General features: G+C 40.1%; 1 protein-coding gene across 2 annotated transcripts in view; it reads right to left on the reverse strand.

The window, feature by feature from the left end:
• XDH (xanthine dehydrogenase) overlaps positions 1 to 22,943 on the reverse strand; it is a 47,413-nt gene that overhangs the window by 18,647 nt on the left and 5,823 nt on the right. For both annotated transcript variants that reach the window (XM_032184258.1, XM_032184257.1), the window contains exons 2-19: positions 22,221 to 22,278; positions 20,304 to 20,400; positions 18,998 to 19,106; positions 17,865 to 17,991; positions 16,962 to 17,023; positions 15,059 to 15,127; positions 14,263 to 14,331; positions 13,768 to 13,854; positions 12,393 to 12,534; positions 11,690 to 11,782; positions 10,846 to 10,997; positions 10,085 to 10,178; positions 9,146 to 9,255; positions 5,270 to 5,454; positions 4,578 to 4,752; positions 3,912 to 4,001; positions 3,094 to 3,263; positions 487 to 610 (exon numbers count right to left, since the gene is read on the reverse strand). In XM_032184258.1, the coding sequence (XP_032040149.1) occupies positions 487 to 610; positions 3,094 to 3,263; positions 3,912 to 4,001; positions 4,578 to 4,752; positions 5,270 to 5,454; positions 9,146 to 9,255; positions 10,085 to 10,178; positions 10,846 to 10,997; positions 11,690 to 11,782; positions 12,393 to 12,534; positions 13,768 to 13,854; positions 14,263 to 14,331; positions 15,059 to 15,127; positions 16,962 to 17,023; positions 17,865 to 17,991; positions 18,998 to 19,106; positions 20,304 to 20,400; positions 22,221 to 22,278 (2,013 nt within the window). The remainder of the gene's footprint in view (positions 1 to 486; positions 611 to 3,093; positions 3,264 to 3,911; positions 4,002 to 4,577; positions 4,753 to 5,269; positions 5,455 to 9,145; positions 9,256 to 10,084; positions 10,179 to 10,845; positions 10,998 to 11,689; positions 11,783 to 12,392; positions 12,535 to 13,767; positions 13,855 to 14,262; positions 14,332 to 15,058; positions 15,128 to 16,961; positions 17,024 to 17,864; positions 17,992 to 18,997; positions 19,107 to 20,303; positions 20,401 to 22,220; positions 22,279 to 22,943) is intronic.

The following is a 22,943-nucleotide window of genomic DNA, read 5'->3' on the forward strand; positions in this document are numbered from 1 at the left end:
GAACAACTCATAATAATTCTCTTGCAATCATCCTTTTCTGCAACTTTTTCTCTGTTTGATTGGACCAGTCTATGTAAAATGAACTCTGAATGGAGCAAGGAATAGTACAATTTTATCTGAGTAGCCAGACTGGAGTTTTTTGGTGTCTCTGAGGAGCATGTTTGTCTTCACTGTGTAAGAGATGTCTGCACAGAATACAGACATAATTATTCACAACTGGTCAAGGTAAACTCTGATCACAAATAACTTTGGAAATTAACTGAACAAGTGTAAGCCTGCACAGCAGTCTGCAGCTTAGAGGAGAATAATGCAGCTAGAGAAGAGGGGCATGAGGCAAGCCTTACTGAATTTGGCACCAAGATTTCTATTGACTCCAGTGCAGTCAGAATTTGTCTCTGTACACAGCAGAGGACTTCACTGGACCATATACGAAGTCTTATCTCCTGGACAGCGTAAGTGAAAACAGTTATTTTTTTAACCACATACCACATCCTCAGCAAAGACAGTCTCATCATTAGCGATGCCTGTGATGTTACTGCCAGGAACATCTTTAGCAGAGACAAAACACACAAACCCAGGAACGCTCTGGGCTTCAGATGCATCTATAGAACTAAAGGAAGAAAGAGGAAGGAGAGACAGTTATTCTTCCTCATTTTTCTTTCTGTAAGTGCATATGAGATACCAATAAATCTTCAGGCTTGACTCCATAAAGTCTGACTATGCAAAAGAGGAGTTTGTCATATCAATATAATGTAAGACCAAGGCAGAAAGGCAACTACAATCATTTGGGAACTATATTATAACCTGAATCTTGACTGTCAGGCTGATCACCAACCTGCTGCTTTGGACTATACTGCATCATACACCTTTTCCCCGAGACATACCTGAATTTAATCCAATTGTCACGTATACTAAAAATCTCTTGACACCCTTTACCAAAGAGAAATTTGTGTTAGTGATGGTATGTCTCCACTGCCATCTTAGCTAACATGATTTCATGAAGGCAAGATTCCTCCTTGTATATTGACAAACCTAAGATTTGACTGCAGATTTATCTATGGTTTGTTCACCTCTGCAGAAAAATGTGGCTGTGAGTCTGGGAGAAGTTGAGTATTAATCACAATGAAGCTGCAGGGTATTTAAAAGGGTGCAAGAGCAATGAAGCTCTGAGAGAAAAAAAAAAAACAACTTAATGTAAGGTTTCTTTAGGTAATCAGAAAGAGGTATCTAATGAAAATGTTTGTCTGCTATAATCATGTAAAGATTTAGAAGTGACAAGCAAGACGGGAAAAAAAGTGCATTATATTTTTATATGGAGCTCTTCATAATTACAATACAAACAACTTGCCAGCTTTATGCAATATTGTGAACATTAGCTATGCAATTGGCTGGCTTTACAAGAGATCTGTTGCAGAAAGAACTGGGGCTTCGTGTCTGCTGAATGATTTACTGTCTTCTCTTAAATTGCTGCAATTTTTTCCAGCATGCTTGGATTTATCTGAAATTCTGATACAAACTATGCCTGAAAGTAGTTGTTTATGTACCCCAGTGTTCTACAAACTTATTAAAAAAAAAAAAAAAGACATTAAATGTGCGGATGAACTCCCTCACATGGACAGACAACAGGAGCTGAAGAAAATGGTGTTTTTCTTTGGAAAATTCACTTTTGTGCACTTTTGCAGCAATGTCTCAGAAAGAATCCCCTGATCCATTTCCTTCATAATATAGAGGCAGATAATTTATAACTTACATTTGGTAGTCAAAACCTGACTCATTTGAAGTGAAGTTTTCAAAGTCAATATTTTAGCCAACGTAATCATAGGCTGAGATACTTCTGTCACCTGATGAAATATACTGCCACTTCCTCTACAGAATGACACTGACTTAGCTTGAAACGTGAATGTGCAATGCAGGTGCAAGAGAATGCGCATAGCAACCTCTAGAAAATAATTCACATTGTGGTCATAGGCATAGATGTGATGCTTTCTCTATTGCCCCACCTGCACTGGTAATAGTAACAGTGCTTATATGTTTGTGGCACTCATCAATGCCAAAATTGCAACACCTAAGATTTAACCATGATGACAGAATAATTTTTTCATAATCTAGGAGTCAACTACTACACCTGTGCATAAATGACCACTGTATGCTGCCTGTCCTGTGTTAGACCACTGTGGGAAACCTCTGGGCAGGAAGCCTAAACAGGCAGGAAGTATTGCTTAGGGAACGAATGACACAACGCAAGGCTATTGAGGCTCTCATGAGGCAACGCACTGCAGAGTGTACCACATCAAAGCAGGTGGGAGCCTGAAGAACCACCACAGTGCACGTGCAATTAGGGATTGCGTGGGGGTAAGTCAGTACTGCAGTGTAACAGCATTAAAATGTATACAAGAACGTAGAAGACTTTACCTGCCAAGATAGAATTTTAGAGGTTGTTAGTCACCTTAGTTATAAATTCTCCATCAGTCATTCTCTCTATGGACGAGATGTTTTTAGACATCTAAACTTCCAAATGTTGACCTAACCACCTTGTTACAGCCAAGCACAAATAGCTCTCTATCTAACAACTGGATCTCCCTCACACAGCACGGTTTTGCAGAGGGCTTGAGCACGGCCATGGCAAGCAAGCACTGTGCAAGGCAAAACGCAGAAGACAGTACGCAGATCGGACTAGACACTACCAGGAGTGCTGTGGCAGAACTGCACATTTCAAGCTAAACTTTTAGACGCATAGAAAAGGTGCATGCTCTGGTGAGGGATTAAAACATCTCCTAAGACAGTGTGGTGCTCTCCCACCCATCTCTTTTTTAATTTTGTGTTTGAGTATAAGAAAGTGATAGGACATGTAAGAAGGCTGCCTAGGGCCAAGACCTTTGTGCTCCAACAAAGCTCTGAGTTTGTTGTTAATCCCCACTAATACAGACTTGCAAGGCAGCTGTAACATACACACCTCACCTCCATGTAACAATGTGCAATGAACTGGAGGTCTCGCTAACACAAGAACCTTTCCCTTATCCACAACTCCACAGGTTTTCTAACCCAGCAGGCACTAGACACATGCAACATCTGAAACTCAGGAGCAACACTTACATGATTTTAGCGTGGGCTTTGGTGCTAGTCACCAGCGTTAGGTACAGCTCATTCTCATAGTGAGGGATATCATCGCAGTACACAGCCTCTCCACACGCTTGTTTGTCTGCTGAGACGTGCATCAAAGGCCGGCCCACCATATCCTCAGCTGCCTGCCCCTTTGGCACTTCCTGAAGTAAAACACATCACTGATTACTGCTGCTCATAGTGCAGGGGACAGAAGCATTGATGGGAGAACAACAGGCAAGGTGAGACATCCTAGTGAGATGTATAAGGGAACAGGCACTCAGTCCTCTGGGAAAGGAAGATAAATGAGATGGACTGGCTACACGTACTGGGCTGCAGAGAATGAAGTGAAAGGGACACAGTTCTTTGAAATTGCTAGGGAGGAGAAAGCTTTGATATGGCAGCTCATAAAAAAACATTCAAGTTCTGCAGCTAGCTTCTAATCCCAAAGCTAAAGAGAACAGGTCATTAGCACAGAAATAAGGAAGGAGATGCGTATCCCAAATCTGAAGCCTGAGAGATGCAAAGAGACTAACTGTGGAAAGCAGGAGGGCAGATTCAGTTTGTGTATCGAGCTGGTTGCAGGAGGAAAATGCTACCTACAGCAAATTTTATGAAGATATACAAGTCAGGAGCAGTCGTGGACAGTGACAGGAAAGAACATTTTATCCTAAAGCAATGAAGGGACTGAGACCCAAATACAAGCCTCAGGAATGGCATTATGTAAGTTCATGTATTGTTTATACTCAGAGAGACAACAAGATAGCAATCGTTTGAGCTAAAGAAAAGGTCATGCAGGTACTGCTACTTACTTGGAAGAGCTGGGCATTTGCAATGGGATCTTTGTGAAACAGCTCTGTAGCACTGATGTAGTTTGGGGGGACAGGCTCACACAGATTGTTCTGCCAAAAATATTAAAGACAATTATCTTTCCTGCCAGTCCCTTTCTCACGTTCCCCAGTAATCCAGGATATTCTCTTTCCCTTAGTAAGACACAGAAGCCCCTCCTAGATGGTGGCCCACAAAGGAGAATAAGGTTGTTGGTACAAAGTGGCAGAAGCCCACACCAACCGTACAGCAGAACCCAAAGCTCAACCTGCAGAGAAAATAATCCATCTCTTACCAGGTGAAAAGCAAGTAGTGTTCAGGCTCTGTGCAAACAATTGTCATAGACCTACTAGAGCTGTTACAGCACCCTCAAGGAGAACTCCAGGAATCCTCCTGTGAGCCCACAGATCAGCATCTTCCTACAGCAAGGTGAAGATGCCAAGGGGAAGCAAGTAGGAAGACACACTAGTCCCTGTCACACAGGGAAATCAGCAGAGTAGCTTTGGCAGCTATTGCATCATGGAGTTTGTTATCGGAAAAAAATCCTTTCATGGCCACTTTCTGCTCTGAGTCTTCCTGAATGTGAACTCTCCCTATGCTTTCCCCACAAAGACTGCACATGCAGTTCATCCTTCCCCAGCAACACTCACAGGGCCATTGTGGTGCTTGCTCAGTTTCAGAAGGACAGTCAGGTAGAATTTGAAGAAGAAACTGAGTGTGAGTGTGCGTCGGAAGTCCACCATCCCACCAGGTGCAGAGGGTGACAGGTCCATCTCACCTGCCAGCAAGCGGCAGGCATCCTGCAGCAGCTTCTCATTCCAGTCTCTGCAAGAGAACACAGGTGACACAGCCTCTTCTCAGGCCTATTAACAGGGCAGATTAACTCTTCTGACACGGCTGCCCCACAATCTATCTTGTGATGCCTACCTGCTCTATCTCTGTTTATAGGGTACATGTCAGCTTTGCTCTCATCTTGGACTAGCATACATTTCTAACAATACGACAAAGCTATTAAAGGTGCAGATTTCTCAGTTCATTTCAAAAAAAAATAAATCAGTTCCTTAGGCCATATCCACATCTACCATCTGCACACTTCATTAGGTAAGTGCATTTAGCAAGAGAATCTCTGTGAATAAGAGACCAATATGGATCTTTGAGGGTAAAGGGTATGGATAGAAGAAAGGTATCACACAAAACAGACTGCTACAGAAGTGCACCTACAATTCTCCCCCTTTCTCATTCTGGGTACTGTAAGAGAGAATGATTCAGGGTATTTTAACTGTTCCTGTAAAAATCAGCACTGTTCCACTAGCCAGCCTTCCTACTGCAGAAAAATTCCTACCTGCCAATGAGCTCTTTGCAAGTTTTTAGTGCCAGGACTGTTGTAGGAGCCATTCCTCCATAGCTTAGTTTAACGTCCTCCACTCGGCTAGTGCCAGCTTGGAACAGGACTCTCATCCCACAGGTCACAATGGCAATGTCATCCTCTCGACGGTAAGCCTGCTTGAAAGCTGAGAAGTATTCACCCTAGGAGACAAAAATATATTTCTTTACTCCCCATCTTGGCATGGTTTGGAGTACGGATATAGACAAGCTTTTAGCTTATCCCTATGTGGATGAGCTATTCCAGGGAACTGTATCAGGTAGATTCACCTTGCCGTGCCAAGCAGGGCATGTGTTTTAAGGCACTGTTGTACATTTTAGAATCGTATAGGTTGGAAAAGACCTTCAAGATCATTGAGTCCAAACTTCACATGATTCAAAAATTAAGTCTAATGTATTAGACCAGTGATTATTACCCAAGATAGGACTGTTCAGAAAAATGGGTTTTGACAGAGATCTGCAGACTTTTTTCCATGCTATGAGGAGACAAACAAAGACAGATTTTTAGTACCTATACAAGCTTATTATTCCTCAGCAACTGTTCCTGTCTTCAAAGCTACTAAGCCTCATCAGTAAAACTCAGATCCCTAAACCCCTTCTCTTCTTGCTCTTTCAGAAGTCTTCAAACTCTATAGGAACTGAAATCAATAATCACAAATCGTTCACAGTTCCAGAATGTACCTTACTTATTATCAGTCTGTTACTAAAAATACAACTCTCAATAACTATTCTGAATCCTCTGCTGGTCTCCACAGAGAGAGAAAATTCTTCTAAATGCACCAGCAAATACAACTCACAAAACTCAGCAGCTCTCCTATCAAAAGTGGCAGTAAACACGAGATTAACACTCCACCAGCTTACACCAATCTGGAGTCATAGTAAAGTCAATTTTTCCCCTTGCCTGTGCTGCAGACTATCACAAAATTCCTGTTCAGGCATCCTGCAGACTAGGAGAGAAATCAGATCTGATGTCTTGGCATGGCCATTGTGGACAGTTTGCTGCCAAGTTCTTTCCTGAATAGCTTAGCCAAGTGACTCTGCAGAGCAGAGTGGTCTGTTCCATTAATTAACTCTCATCTGAAGTAGATAACACTTCTCTCATTACTGTAAAGAAGAATTCCTCTATCATTGGCAATGAGAACAGCTTCACAAGAGGGAAGTTTTGTGCACTGAGATTCGTTACTGAAAATATAACTAGTCTGTATATAATTCCTTAAATTCAACTAATGAGTGAGCAGCCAGCAGATAATGGCAGAATAACATCAATAACATCTTCCCAATGAGGACATTCTGCCACTGTGCTTGTTAAAGTAATTAGTTCTCAAAGAGGAGAAAATGCAGCGTCTTCTCTTACTGCACACCTCAGCTTTTGCAACATGAGGGCAAAATTCGCCTTCACACCTCATAAGATATCTTAGTTTTCTTGGTAAAGAGTCCTGTGGGAGAAAAGGCACTCACTACTCTTCCTCACTAGGGCTGCAGGTTATGTAGCCATCATATCAGCTGCCCATGTCTGCCCCATTTCTTGCTAAAACAACAGAGCATGTCCCTTCTAAATGTTCACCATGAACGCTTCTGGTATTAGCTATCTCAAAGGAAAGACAAGTGACTCAGATTCTTGATGCCTCCAAGTGAATCCCTGCCTGGCCAAGAGGCAACACCAAGTAGGAGCATATTAAGAAATGCTCAGGCTCTGAAAGACTCACGGGCAATACTCATAATTGCAAAAAACATTTCCATGTGAATTTTTTTCAATCCAGCACCACAGAATAGAGGTCAATAATGGATGAAGGTTGGAGGATACTAATTTAAAGGATGAAGTAAACTACACAACCTCTTTCTGTTTGCGGGGGAGCAAGAATGTGATACTATGAACCTGATGGCAATACTGAGTAAACAATAGGTTAAATTTAAGACTTCTTTTAAAGAGAGACATATGCAGTCACTGTGTTAATGCTGCTTCTGTTTGAAAACTGCTCAAGTGTGTTCATGACACAAAATACTATTACCGTAGAAGTTACATAACAGTGAAAAACGTGCTAGAGAAATATGCATGCGAGGTAAAGGATAATAAAAAATGATAGTCACTAAGTGAATAACAATGCAAATCGTGTCTAACATTTGTGAACCTTACCTGGAACACAGGCAATGCTTTAGCAGCCCAGAAGAGAAAAAAAGAATGTTAAAAACTTCCCTGTTCTAGGAATGCCCTGTTATATACTAAAAGATAAGCAGTTTTCTGGAACCTGTTTATACTTTAACTCATTGAGCTGTTTCCTTTTCCAAATGCTGTTCTCATTCAGTTGCAATCTTGTAAGTACTCAACAATCTTTCTTCTCTGAAGATCTTAAATATCTGACAGACAGACTAGCAGGAGAAAAATGTGTAGCCTCTTCTTCTTTAACAGTCTCACTATGATAAAGCTTACCATAAACTCAGTTACTCTACAGTAACACTAAATATTGTTATCTGCTAAATTGGTTTGGTCTAATTCTGGTTTTTGGCCAGTCTTACACCTTGTGTGATGTCACATCAATGCAAGAGGTAACATTAGTTTCAAACAAACAAACCAAAAAATCATCTCTAGCTATGTGCTGACACATCAGTTGTGAGAAAATCACGGTTCCAGAACACTGTCTGCCACATGTCAACAACTTCAGACATCCCTTGAAGAACTTCAGTCTCCCTAGTTTCATGCTTGATGAGCACGATCAGCCAGGAAGTAGAGAGTTCAAAAGTTGTTCTAGTTTTTCACATGAATGAGCTGCACATAACCTACAGATCATGCCACTGCTCTGCTGGCAAACATTTATTGTTTCTTGTGAAACTGCCATATGACTGTTATATAAATGGAAGGACGCGTGGTGTTTTACACTGACTCGTTCAAATGTGGTTCTCGTTTTGGAAAAAAAAGAGATGCTTGCAGTTACCACAAGATCAAAGAAGAATCACTCAGAAATAGATGTAAAAACACCATCAATAAAATACCTTTGTTCTCTTAATGCTTAGATTATACCAAATATAGAGGATAGACAAAGGATTTATTAGTTCTATCCCATAACAGGATAACATTTCAGGTAAATGGATTTTTCCATTTATAAAGGAAATGTGTTACTACGTTGTGAATCCTTGCATCTTATAAATTGTAGTCACGAGCTCTAAAAAGGTAAATACCTTCACAGGCATCAAACTAAAGTCTGATGTTATTTGCCTTAAAGACTGAATTAGTTATGGTTCATACTGCTAAAAAAGAGGAATGTTCATTGTTCTACTTGACGGAAGTTTTGCAGGCTCATTTGAAGCTGCAAGTCTCCACTGGCAAAATGCCATAATAATCAGTCCTAGTGCTTTCAGGCTTGCAAGACAAGGATGCAGATGAGAAGTTGTCTTTTATCCCCACACTTTTCTCTCTTTCCTTCCCCCCCCCCCCCCATTTCATTTCACAGAAATGAAACAGGAACTTCAGGAACCTTAAAGTTATTTTACTTCACAAACTGCTAGCATCTTTGCTGTACTATTTTGTAAACAGAACTTAGACTTCTGAGAACATCACATTGGCATCTTTAGTCACTACTGAATGTGCTCAAAAAGCCATAGACAATAAGGTGAAGTTTATATTTCTTGCATGAAAAAAGTTGGGCTTACTGTATTTACCAGAGAGCCCAGTTCCCGTTGCTTGCTTTTCACCAGATAATTTATTTGCTTGCTGATCCACTTGGGTCTACATTGGCATTTCATGATCGGTGTTCAAGGAAAAGTGCCTAACACTGAAACTAACATTCAGGTAATAACATTTTAATTCCATGGACAATGAAATCTTCTCCTACAAGCTTACCTCCCTGCTGTAGGGTATTTCAACAGAGAGAAGTATTTCCTCGGGCTTCACTATTGTCTTTCTGTATCCAGTGAAAAAATTCTCATCCATCGTGATAGTCCTTTTGCCTTCTGCAGAGCAAGAAGAGATCAATGGCAGATGAATAACTAACTTGGATGAAGAATGACAACAGTACACATGAAAGAGCCTTCGGCCTACACAAATGATTCTTCATATATCTTTTTTTTTTTTCTCTCCACACAATTACACCAAATTAGGAAGGATTTTCTCAGCTTTACTTTGGTCCTGATGTAATTTATGACAGTTTTGGTGCACATATGAAGTTTTATCTGCACAGGAACTGATGAAAAGTGATCTCTCAAAGTTCTCCCTCCGTTATCTAATGAAAGCTGAGTCTCCAAGAGAATCAGTTTCCAGCATTTCAATGAAAGTCCCTCTTTCTTTAGCCTGCATATACATGCATCACAGGAGACTGTCACTGAGCAGTCAGTCTGCTCCTCAAATGGATCCTTTATGAAAAAAAAATCTTCCTAAGAGCAACTACAAATTGAGACATTTGGTTTTCTTCAAAGAAAAACAAACAAAAAACAATACAGGTTTTAACCTTTATCTCAAAAAATCCACAAGTATCAAAGTATGATAGTGACAGAAACAATTATATGCCTTTTTTTCATGAATAGACACCTTCAACCAGCTCTTCACAAGGATGTTTCTCTAAGTGCATGCACAGTACTAGAGATTCATTCTAGTTCAAAATTCTCTGGGAAACCAGCCTTAAGTCTATAGACTTGAATGTAAAAAGGGCAAAACCCTATAAAGTCAAACAGAATATTTTATGTATTAGTAACATGCATTTTAAAGTTCTGACCTGACCTAATGCATAGGAAAGGACAGTTGACTATTTCATCTACCTCAGCGTCATAAAGAAATGCAAGTTACCATTTGATACCAGGGTCAGTTTGCTTCCACTTGCCATTAACACAGGATTTAAGTCAGAGATTGGGCTTGCTGTCATTATGTTCCCTCCAAGAGCCTAGAGTGACCAAAAATGCATTAAATAAATATTAAAAGAAACTCGAGATACAACAATAACTTCTTGTAATCCTACATTACTTCATACACTTCATACATACGCTTCAGGCACTAGTGGTTAGCTAGGCTTGAGTTTGCCTTTATATTCTTTTTGCTCACTCAACAGTTTTAGGCCTTTAATGAAGTAAGAAAGTAGAAAACCCCTGAAACCAATTGCTGTCCCATCAAAACTAACATTTCTCTGAAACAACTTTAGGAACAGTCTTTGGGTAATGCATTGGAGTTACTTTATGCTCAAACCACATATGCTCAACAATGTCGATTTATTTTTTTTTCCAGCTCTGTAAACATATTTTTGGTTAAGTCACAGCCAAACCTCTCTACAGTTTCCCCCACTTATCCCATTAACAGTAATGGAAGACCTGCACATCCACCATGTTGCCGTTGCTTGCTGAATCTGTGATATCACTGCAGCACAGACACCATCTGAGACCCCATGTTGCTGTCAATTCCTGGGGTTGTTTTATGTGTAATCTTTTTTTTTTTTTTTTTTTTTTTTGCCAGAGTTCTTATATGTGGAGCACCAGGCACAGCAATGCTGGATGAGGGAGGCCAGCTCCTCAGACCGAGCTTTCACTTCCAGTCCTTGATACTCCTACATCACTTACTGCAACATTCCTGATCTGTGGCCCTGCAAACCACCGTAGCTGTTCAAGGGCAGCCTTGAAGACCTCTGTTTTGTAAGAAGGAAGCTCTGCAACTGCTTTTCTCAGCACCTCTTCTACTGAGCTTAGAGTACAGGCAGCGCCAAAGGTGACCCCTGTAAACACACAAATGAAAAGTGTTGTTTTTCTTCTCCCAAAAGTCTAGATATGGGAGGACAGTTATAACCGTGTCTACAAAGCTTAGATGCCACTAATTTAATTAGGCAGTAAGGGTTTGGAGAAGACACTCGAAGCACTTTTTATGCACTGCATGTAAACATCACATCCTCAGAAGAAATTCGCTTTTAAATTACAGCTCATGTTGGTATTGCCTCTCATATGACAGTCACCCACCACCCTTTTGCCTCACTGTAGGATGGCTCCATGTACTACAGCAGCTCAATTACTTCTATTTCTAAGTTTGACCTGCTTCCACCACAAATATAAATACAACACATAACTTAGTCACACAGACTGTGAAATCCAGTTTCTTTTCCCCAGTTACTCATTTTAAAATATTTCTAAATAAGAAGATTGCTCATTGAAACCCAATACTAACCCAATCAATACAAATAAAACACCATACAAACTGAGATAAAAATGTTTAAAATACCTTCCATTGAAAATTCTATTCGATTCTCAAATTATTTATACATAGGACTCACTTGACTCACTTGCAGGGGCGTGGGAGAAATATTAACGGAGATAGAAAGTAGTCTTTAATCTGGGGGTTTTCCTTCATACCCTCTTTATTATTCTGTGGGAATCCCCACCCATTTAACAGGCATTCTGCCTCTTTTTTGCTCACCTGTTTCAGTATGTTGAACAGCGTTCATTTCAGCGATCCATGTTGGTGCTATTATCACCGGATACAACATGTTCTTTAACCTTATCTCAACACCTTAATGAAAAGTAAGACTCCTTCAGTTACATATTGGTGACACAGAGCCTAAATTGTTTCCCAGTGAAATGGCAGCAGGCCTATAAATGAGTCGATTCACTGACCATCTAACACATTGATCACGTACGGTCTTAGAGAAACTAAGAGTTGTTTCCTATCAATATCAGGAAGTTCTAGAGAAGTTTTTCTTGGCTCTCAATAACCTTAAATACACTATTTAGCACTTGTGTTATCTGCCTATTGTTGTACATAATCCTTCAGGAAAGAAGAATGTATGAAATGAAGCAGAAAACTATGGGAGACTGTCTTTGGATTAATTGTTCAGAATAACAGAATTACTCAGTATGTCTTAACTCTCTCACCCCTCATGTTTGCAGAAGTATATGTTATGGGAGAAAATATTCAAGATTTCAAGTCTAAGAGTTTATTCCTTGAACATCTTGCAAAACACAGGTTTCACAGGCAAGTTCTTTTGAATACAAGGAAATTTTATACTGTGCCACTCCCCCCTTCTCAGAAGTCCACAGAACTAGTACAAAGGCTCAGAGGTCGAGGTAAACTTTTTAAAGTTTTCCAGCTGCTGATAAAGAGCATTAGCTCTTCCTCTTACCCACTTCTGTGTTTCCTACAACAAGCTTGGCATCGGGGTATTGGGATTTGAGGGCCACCAGTTCCTGGAGAGTCGTAGGCTGGATCCACATTACACGTTCACCTTTGAAACACAGCTGCTTCTGCTGTTTGTTTTTCTGACTCTGCAAAAATGAGTTCAGATGGTATTCAAACCCTACATCAAGCCAAGAATCTCTCATGTGCTGCCCATGCCTATACCAGGCCAGGCTCCCTCTCAGTCAAGTTACTGACAGGCACCTGTGATATCCACACTGTTGATCAGTTAGCCATTCTCCATTCTTCCACTATCACTGACAAGAGTCTCTGTCATGCTGACAAAAGTTTTTCCTTCCTGATTCTGCCAGGTGCATCCTGCTGCCACTTCTCCCTACCAACCTCTCTGCCAGCACGCTCCATCATCCCCGAGTTGTGGCAGATACTGGTAGCTTCACCCATCTCAGAAGTAATAAGGCCAGATTCTGGTTCCCTTTTTCATTCCTTTATTTTGTGACCAAAGAAAACAGACTAACATAGCTGTCTCCCAACAACAACTCTTAGACAGGGGAACTTTTTAGGGAAGAAACAGTAGGGACCCTACTTCAGGCTAAATATATATTGGGCTACAGTGTCATGAGAGCTTGCTAGTGCTGTAGCTCAGGACCCATTTGGCTGGATTGAGTTGGGTGCAACAGCAGAATTAATAACTGAGATTTCACTTCTTAAATATGAAGGAAGCTGTAAACAAACCATGCACTGGAAATGATTGTTGGTTGGAACAATTCTGTCGTTACATAACAGTTTCTTTGGGGAATACTACCCTAAAAAAGACAGAAATTAAACATGGAAAGAAGCTGTTTTTTACCTAACTTTTGATGTAAGCCACTCAGCTTTTCCTCTTGCTATACTTAGCGGAGGGAAGTTGGGGCTTTCAAGAAGTTACCTTGTTCAAATATATTCAGTTATATCCCATAGCTCCTACTTCTCTCCCTACACTGAAAGTGGATTACCGGGTCATTAGCTCAGATGTGATTGTATTCACTATAAAGGTTTACAGATGACCTAGTAAACTGAAATCCAGATGTCAGCAACAGTTCCATCCCCAGATAGGCAGTGACTGGAAAGGAAGGCAACCCAAGAGCACTCAAGGGCAGCCAAACAGCTGGGGAAGACATTTAAGACTCAGGATCTTTTAAGCCATTCTGGCTGACAAGGTCTTTTTATAAAGAGGGAAGTGTTTATGCCCATGCTGCTTCTTTTATTGGCAGCCATTTTTTGCACTACTGTTTCCTCAGGACAGAGACCCTGGGGACATTCAAACTCCGCATGGAAAAATGAAGCCAGTGAACAACATACTTGGTCTTTTGGAATTAACTTACCATTAACTCTGGTGGGAAGATTGGTTCCTGTGTAGGATCCAATGGCTGGAACTCAGAAGAATTGAACAGGCTGGAAGACATCATTGTCTATGAAAGAGAAAATTCAAACTAATAGTAGGTAGAGGAGAAATCTATCTACATGTAACACTAACTCACTCCTTTTTCCAATCAAACACCTCTTAATATTTCATGCAGCAAATAATGGCAAACAGTGAAAAGATGCGACCTGGACCAGCATTCTAAGTTCTCCCTGTTGTATTTTTCTGCTAAGAGTATGTGTGATCAGAAACCTGAACACACTCAGGTTTTTTTTCTAATCAAGTGTCATCACTTCCACATTGGCATGTTAGATGACAAAGGAACGTTTTCTGAGTTAATACCAGCATAAAAGCTAAATAAGCTAAATTACAACCAGTAGACTTTGACACAGAGCAAAGCAGAGTTAGGTTCCAAAACATGAGAAAGAGGCAAAAAGTACTTTAAGGAACACCTTACCACATTGTCCTCTTTTTCATTCATGCAGCAGCCTGGACCATTGGCTTTTCCTCCACAACAACTCCCATTCTGAAGAAGAAACAAGTATACCTCAGCTATTCTGCACAAAGTCAGAAAATTCCAGCTTTTACAGTTACATTCCTTCCTTTTATCAATCCCTGGGTAAGAGAAATTTTCGGTAATATTTTTTCACTAATAAACCATTTTGATGCAAGAACTCAAAGTAATCTTAATTGCTAAAGTATTTCACACAACCATAATCCATAAGAATTCCTTGGAGTTTTCCAAGAAATAATTTCTTTTTATTCTCTCCTTCTTAAATTCATTTTACATTCCTACTACCTTATGTCAGGATTCCTTCTTTTGATCCCTTCAACATTTGTACCTCAACTAGTACATAAAATTAGCCCTTTTACTCCAGATATGCTAAGAAGATCCAATGGAACAATTTATTGGAATGGTCATTAAATCATTCATCATTAGACTATGAAGTTTGAGAAAGATCATACCAGAGAGTTAACTGTTTTTTTGGAAGTGTTTTCTTACACATTTCTTACAGTTGTCACCATGGTGTTTCACCTCACAGATCCAGAACATGGCTCACTCTTTTAAAAGCTATGTCATGATGGCCAGTCATGCCACTCAGGAGTACAGCAGTATTTTTCCAAGACAAACATGCAAAATAGTTCAGACATCTCTGAATACCTGTACTACAGCAGGGCTAGAAGAATGGCTATTACATAAAAAGTCTACTAATATTAAAAATTGAGCTTATGGCTTCTTTAATTCAGCTTACCATGCTGTTTTCCCTCTTACTACGACAGCATCCTGTGCCATGGGTTGCTCTGCCACAGCAACTCGAGTTCTGTGGGGACAAAAGCAGTTCTGAGAAAAATGCACAGATTCTAAGGAAATTAAGCAGATTTTATTCCCTTTTGAGATAAATTAATCTCATATTTTCTACTTCCAAACCAGAAATGGGAGATGGGATGTCCCAAGCAAGTAGTTGTTTCCCCTTGCTTGTGGAAGGCAGTGTGATGGCAAGGGCATTTCTAGTGTACTGACCTCTTGTTCTTGCAGATAGACCCTAACAACTGAGTCAGCAACTCTGGTCCAGCTGCAGCTGTGAAGGCACGTGCAGAGAGCAGAGTAAAAGGGGTGAGTGTATACAACACCCAATACTCTGCTCTCTTCAAGCCTGGAGTCCCAGTCTACTCAGTGTTAGTATGGAAGCCAGGTTACTGTAGCTGTGATCCTCATTCCACTTCTCTGAATCTTTTCCATTTCTGCTATACCTTGTTAGAGATGAGAGGATCAGAACTGCACAGAGCACTCTAGTGTAGGAGAGCTATGATGCAGTGGTGTAACAGTGTTTTCTCTTTTGTTTGCTATATTTATTTATTTATTTATTTATTTATTTATTTTGGACTGCCAGTGAGTACTCGTGCTTCCACGGAATAATCTACTACACCTCCAAGATCATTTTTCTGCATGGTAACAGTCTGCTGCTCACAGCCTACCATTTTATACATGAAATGAGCCCCACATTTTCCTCTGTGGATCACTTTGCCCTGAATTTTGTATCCCATTCTCTTCACCACTCTAGGTTCATAAAGTCTTGCTGAAATTCCTCAACATCCCTTCCTATCTTCTCTATCCAAACCCACTTGATATCATCAGTGAACTTGTTTCCTTACACCACTGCACTTTTTTTCCCAGCACATTCACAAATATCTCAAACAGCTTTGCTTACGCAACAGGCTGGGATTTTACAACAGCCAAACTCCATCAGTGACCTTCCGCCATTCAAAAACACACCACTTTCCCCTACCTGCCATTTCCTGCCTTTTTTTTCATGGATACAGAGATCTTGCCTCTTACCCCATGGCTGCTTATGCTCTTTAAAAGGCTTTGATAAGACACTGTTAAAAGACTTTTGGGAATCCAAGTAGACTATATCAACTGGGTTTATCAACCATTTGTAACGTATCTCACTCCTGCTTGTATTCTCTTATGTTGAGCTTAATTCTGGATAATGAGCTGAAATTAATGGGCAGTACTCTAATTTCTGTTTTACTTTTGATATATAATACCCACGTAGCCCCATGAGTAGCTAGTGATCACAGAAGTACCTAGTGAATAATTTTCTTCACAGCCTCCAGAAGTCTTTTAGGAACAAAGGGACTAGAGAAAACTTTTGGCAAAGCTTCACTTGTCACCTATACAGTAGAATAATTTAGGGTAAGAGCTATATAGTTGTGACTTCAACTTCTTTCCAGAGTTACTTCACCTCTGCTGGTGATCTTTCAAGAAAGCAACTGTCTGATCAAATTTCCCCTCAGTCTGTTCCTATTCATGCACCACCCTTTTATACCTTCTCCACATCAGGGATCACCAGCAACTATTCAGCAATTATGAGGTTTTCAGACTTACAGAAAAGAATTACAGCATCTGATTACTTGCGATCCAAAAAGGGACCATCAGGTGGATCTTACTAAAGCACTGAACTTTGAGAAACTGTAGTGAGTGAATCATCCCTACTTTTTCAATGTACAAACCACATATAGTGTGTCCAAAGTTGGAGCTGGGGTACAGCACGTATATTTTCCTCCCCTTTTCAGGTCATGCTGTATTTTACTAACAAAGAGAAAGACAGCCAAAATTCCAGAATATTTTGAACGCTATCTGAAGCCACTTACTTTAGCAAATGTCCTGTATCCCTCCAGAATGGGTCTGTATCCTGTACACCGACACAAGTTTCCTGCATAGCCAGAGCAAAAGGAAAAGTCCTTAGCGTTATTAAGCTGAATGTTTATCCTCTTGTAGAACGTTCTGTTGTTTCTCACCATAGCTTCTCAAATATAGATAAAGCTAATGAAAAAGCCAGGAGGAGGAATATTTCATAAATAATTTTTGCAGCAATCTTACCACCCATTGTCACTGAAATTTTAAATTGAAATTAATTTAATGAAAAAACATTCTGCCCTATTCAGTATTCATTTACCTCAATTGTGCAAGTCTAATCAGCATACCAACCACCCAGTCTCCTGAACTGCAAACAGATTGATTCTTTTGCATCTGATTTCCTTTTAGGCTACTGTCAGAAACCTGGTAATAGCTCTCTAATTTCAGTATTAACAGGATCCTCTGAGGTAATTTTGACAGTCAGATTCTGCCCTACTCCATCATGTATATTGCTGTCACGGTCCTTTTTCTGAGGCTGGCTGGCCCAAATGCTCTCTGTCACTTTGCAAGCTCTTGTCCTAGTGATGAATTTACCTCCACAAGATGTGGAGGGCTCTTATAAACCTCTAAGGCACTGATCACATACTTGTTGCATTAAGCTCAGTGAAGTCCTGAGACCACTTGCCACTGCTTAAGGACACAAAATGAGCTTCTGTGGGACTTTCCATAGGACATTTTTGTTTACTTCATAGCACCTGATCGGTCTTCTAGGGGAATATGAGGTTATTTCTTAACCTCATAACAATTGTCTATCTTTCATGAAATACATTAAATGAAGGTGCACCTCCAACCCGTTTGGTGAAACAGCTGTTATGAAAGCAGCACTGGTTGCACCTCTGCATGACCGTGGGTTTTACCTTGGAAAGCATCTTCTATGTCTTCCATGTTGGGTTCAGGTTTGTTCCGAAGCAATGTGTACATGGACATGACAATGCCTGGAGTGCAAAAGCCACACTGGGACCCATGACTTTTTGCTATTCTCTCCTGGGAAAAGTAACAGCAGCTATCAGCTTGTAATATCAAAATGAGTTCATAGTTGTACTTCTTTTTTTTTTCTTTTTTTTTTTTTTTTTTTAATTAAACAGAGATGTTGCAGAAATCTTACAGGAAGAGCTAAGGTGTTCTTCAACTAGATGTTCATTTAGTCTGTGAAGCAGACTTCAAAGAGGAGAGCACACTGAAAAGCTTGCATCTAGGCTTCAAATTCCCAGAGTAATTGAAAATAACTGTAAGCCTCCAACGAGACTGGGAGTTTTTCAGCTTTGCCATGATAGAAAACTAACTCTATTTCAAAGCTCAGTTGTTAAGAGCCTTCAGGGGAGGTATGAAAACAGAAGGTTTTGACTCTCTCTCATTCGTTTATGCATGTCTGACATTTTCTCTTTGTTGTTTGCTTTCTCAGACAGTACTGGTACAAGTCCTACCCGCTGTACAAACTGAGGTGAATCATAGTTTCCCTTAAAGGAGCAATATCTCTGTTAATGCTGAAGTGTGCTTCCCTAAGAGGTGCACTAGAACACCTTGCTGGAAGAGCAAGACTTCATGTTCCTTTCATTCCTTCTTACTACTGCAGGTTCCTAACTATGCAGGACGAGAAACCAAGGTCATTCATGGAAAACTGCAGCAGGGCCAAAACCTAATGCAGATTTCCTGGCTCACAGTCATTACATAGGCTTTCAGCACAACATCAGTTGTCCCAGTTTCTGATAAAAGATGTGAACTAAGTAAAGCCCCAGAACAAAAGCATTAGCAATTTGGCCAGGATAGCAACAGTTAACTTGCTAGGGCGTAACAGCTCTAGAACTGACAAGGGAGTTTGATTCCGTCCCTTAGCTGTTCCTGCAAGTAAAGACTGATCATGAGGACAGTCTCTTTGCTTTAACATTATGATAAAGGTCCCAATACACTGCAACATGACTGAGTAGAATGAAAAGAAAGTGAGTATACAGGGTTCTAAGGTTAACAATTAAAATCAACATTAATAGCTTACCTGGACTGGATGCAATCTGGATTTTGTGTTTCCTATGCCTTCAACAGTAGTTACAGCTACATGATGCAGGGCACAGATGGGGAAGAGGCAAGCATTGGCAGTATGGTGGCTAAAATGATAAATTAAGGTCATTTTCATTCAACGGTGCTGCTCAGCAAAGGAAAAGGGCAACCAGGAGGGCTGAAGAGTAATCAGAAACTGTGGCACTAGACTGGAGAACTTAAATAGATGTACTGAATGTATTAGAAGCAAAATCCTATGGTACCTACTCGACCAAAGTTCTTATCAACTTCATCTAAAATTTAAACTGAGTATGTACCACAGGATTTGACCTAGAAATTTAAACATCATCATCTCATGTTAAGCTACAGAACTAATGTAAGTAATTTATGAGGACAGACTACAAATACCAAGATGTTATACACCTGGCATACACTCACTTGCACAAAAACATACATAAAGCACAGATCACTTAATCTTTTACGTAAAAATAATAATTAAAAAAAAAAAAAAACCATTTCTAGATGACACATTAGGAAAAACTCCAGTCTACCAGCAAAATTCTTACAGGAGCTAGCTGCTGTATTTCTTTTCTGTCAAGACAGAAATAATGACCCTAAAGATCAAAGCTCCTATCAAAGGTCATATTGCTTGTATCCATTAAGTTAGATAATCCCAAGTTAAAGTATCTCCAAGCAGCATTATTACAAGTATATCCAACATTTCAGGGCCTTCTATTCCCCGCAGGAAAAATAAACTAAGTAAACTAAATAAACTAAAACAAACCCGTACCTCTGCTCCATCCTGTCTACATTCTCTTTTTGGTTTGATTTCACTGCTTCACTCTTACATGATTTAAACAGAGGAGAAAATTTATTTCTCAGGAAATAGACATTCTGAAGGCTGCCACACAATAATGAATACATAGAGAAACCAGATTATTGTAGTAATACAGTCACAGTAAAGATTTTGTCATTATTTGGGTCAGCATAGCAAAAAAGCTATACTGCATTGCAAGAATGGAACATAAACATTTTCTGAGTTGGGAAAAGGCAGATAGACTGCACTGGAGTAAGTTTAGATAATTCAGGGCAAGAAGAAATGCTCTTCATCAGCACTGTACAATGCTGTTGGAAAAAAATACCTTCTGGTCTCAGCCTTCTGAGTCTATATTCTGAAAATGAAAAATGATGTTTTGGCAGAAGCATACATTATATAACACCTTTTAAAACAGTGATATGTCAAGAGCCTGGAACTATCCCCATTTCATTTCACACTCTGTCGGAGTCCAGATTGCAAAGGATACATGATTTTCTTCTGAAACGGATCATACTTGGATATCATAACAGTGCAAGCACCACATCCGCCTTCTCCACAGCCTAGTTTGGTTCCACATAGGCCCACTGAGAATACAGGAATCAAGGAAAACAAGAAGAGTGTTGGCAGAAGCCTGCTCACACAGTTGTCAATCAAGTCTCAGCAACAATTTCTTGCTGGAAACAAAGCACTCATATTTTTCCTGCTTAATAAGTTAACTTGACATAAGAAGACTCAAAATGCTGGCAATATGAGCTTTGAGATCAATATTGTAAAGCCCTGATAAGGAAGCAGCCCGTGATCAAATAAACTCAGAATAAACAATGATTTCTGAACTTCAACACCTCTCACTTTCCATTTGACTCAGAAAAGGCAATGACATGGGAGACAAAGCTCTTAGCTGAGCAGGAGTTGCTCGGGCATGTAGCCACATTCCTGAGACACACGGTGACATCTTCAGCACCCCTTACCAGTGGGGGCTGACTTCTTCCTATACCTGGTGATTCCTGCCACATGGAAGGAGCCCAAGCAGGGCAATCACACAGTGCTGTAGGCCAGAGTTTACAACTGACAAGGGCACTGCTCCTGAACTGCTCTCAAACTACCTGCATCTCAAGAGCCTGGCCACTGCAGCATGTCTCTTGGTCCCATTTACAGTGGCTTCTCAAGCAATGGCCTCTAAGAACACAATCAGCAGCCCGGTTTCCATAAGACTGCAGGAGAGAGAAACTGGGAGCCAGAGCTATTATGTTCATGAATCTACATGCCTACTTCAGCAGAAATATAGTTTTCTTGTGTGACCCAAAGTTTTGTGGTAATAGTGCTTATCTGCCTCAATAAAACATGTTTTTCAAAGTACTTCTTCTCTGTCACTAGCAAGACATCTACAAAATAAGTTCATCAGAATGCTCGTGCACAAGATCAGAACATTTAAACAGAGTCCTGATTATTTCCTTTGAAGCTATTTACATTCAATATTAACAAGCTTAGGCACAAAAGGTCTAGCAGTGAAAAAGACACATAGGTACAGGAGACAGGTGGCTTGTTTTTCCCTATTTATCTATCCAAGAAACAGATAAAACAGGGCTGCTGATAGTTCTGCTGGAAACTACAGAGCATGAGTTATATCCCAGAAAACTAGAGCATAGCAGCAAAGCTGGAGTAAGAATGCATGCTTCTTTTTAAAGAATACACCAACACAGACATGAGCAGTCTAGAGCACGTCCACTCCCAGTTGGGCAAACAAAAACTCAGAAAATATGGAATGACTCTACCGACAGAACTAGATCTAGTGTAGCCAGCCTCGTCATCGTAGTAATAGCTACCCAGCTCCTGAAGCAAATCTGAGTCATGTGTGAGCAGCATCTCAGAGGAGTGAAACATGATTGATTGCATCTCTTCACGTAAACATGCCTGTAGCATGTGGTTGAAACTTTTAACTCCAAGTGCAGACCTCTGGATCACCTCAGCCTTCCCTATGATACACATTCCATGGGATAATCAAATTATTGGATATAATAGATCCAGCAATATCCAAATTACTGGATGATGCTGCAACCAACTCAAGTGGCTGTAATGTTTTGGCCAGAAAATTCTTTACAGTTTTTGTGAAACACATAAAAATTTCCTTCAATATTGTAGTCATTTCTATCTTCCAATTGCTAGCAATTCTGAGAGATTGCCCTTTAAAGTATTAACAAATTATTTAAGGTTTATTTAAAGTATTACATAAAGTATTTTTCTGTTCTACAAGCTTGGAATACCTTCTATAATCTTTTCTAGAATGAAATAGTACCAGGCTATGCAGAACACTCCCTCCTATGGTCTGTGCACAGTTAAACAACAAACAGTTATGAAATGTTATAGGCTTTTAACGCCTTCTGCAGTTTCTTCTGACATTGGATACATTTTCTTCTTAGATAGGTTAGCAGAGTTGTTTCTGGGTTCACATCTTTTTCCACGACCTGCAAGAAGGGAGAGACTTTTTACACAGGGAAGACTTTACAACACAGCTGGATACATTACTTGCAAGGAGAAAGCTTAGTGTTTCTTCAACTTCTTTTCCAAAGCAGGGAGTAGAATCACAGATAAACTCCCCTTTCTTTGGTTCAGCAATGTTGGTTACATGTGTCCAGACACAATGATGCCTCGAATTTATTGAGACAGGGGAAAAAAGTAAACATATCATGTAGGTCTGAGTGTTTCAGCCATGGCCCACTAAGGCAACCCCTAATAAACCCTTCACCAAAAATAGCAAGCAGAATTATTTGTGAGCAGAGAAAGAAAGAGCAGTGTTTTGGACTTGAGTTTTGAATTCTTGGTATCTCCACAAACTGCGTATCAGCCTTATTGATCAGGCTTAGCTGACCTCTGACCCTTCCACTTATTACTATTAGAAGAGATGGAGAAAATGAGAATATATGCAGAAAACAGACAGAAGCACAACTGGTAACAGACTGTACAGGAAAAGAAAGTAAAAAGCAGAGTAGAAACCCTATTATAGGTACCAAAGGTCAGACAGCACGTACCAAATGCCTTTAGTTTCTTTTTCATCCCTGACAGCGTTAAATGTACTCGTGTTACATACATTAGTTGACATCCAAAAGGAAGTAATATGAAATCCTAACCA

The sequence above is a fragment of the Aythya fuligula genome, chromosome 3, assembly GCF_009819795.1.
Source record: "Aythya fuligula isolate bAytFul2 chromosome 3, bAytFul2.pri, whole genome shotgun sequence".
Lineage (NCBI taxonomy): Eukaryota > Metazoa > Chordata > Aves > Anseriformes > Anatidae > Aythya > Aythya fuligula.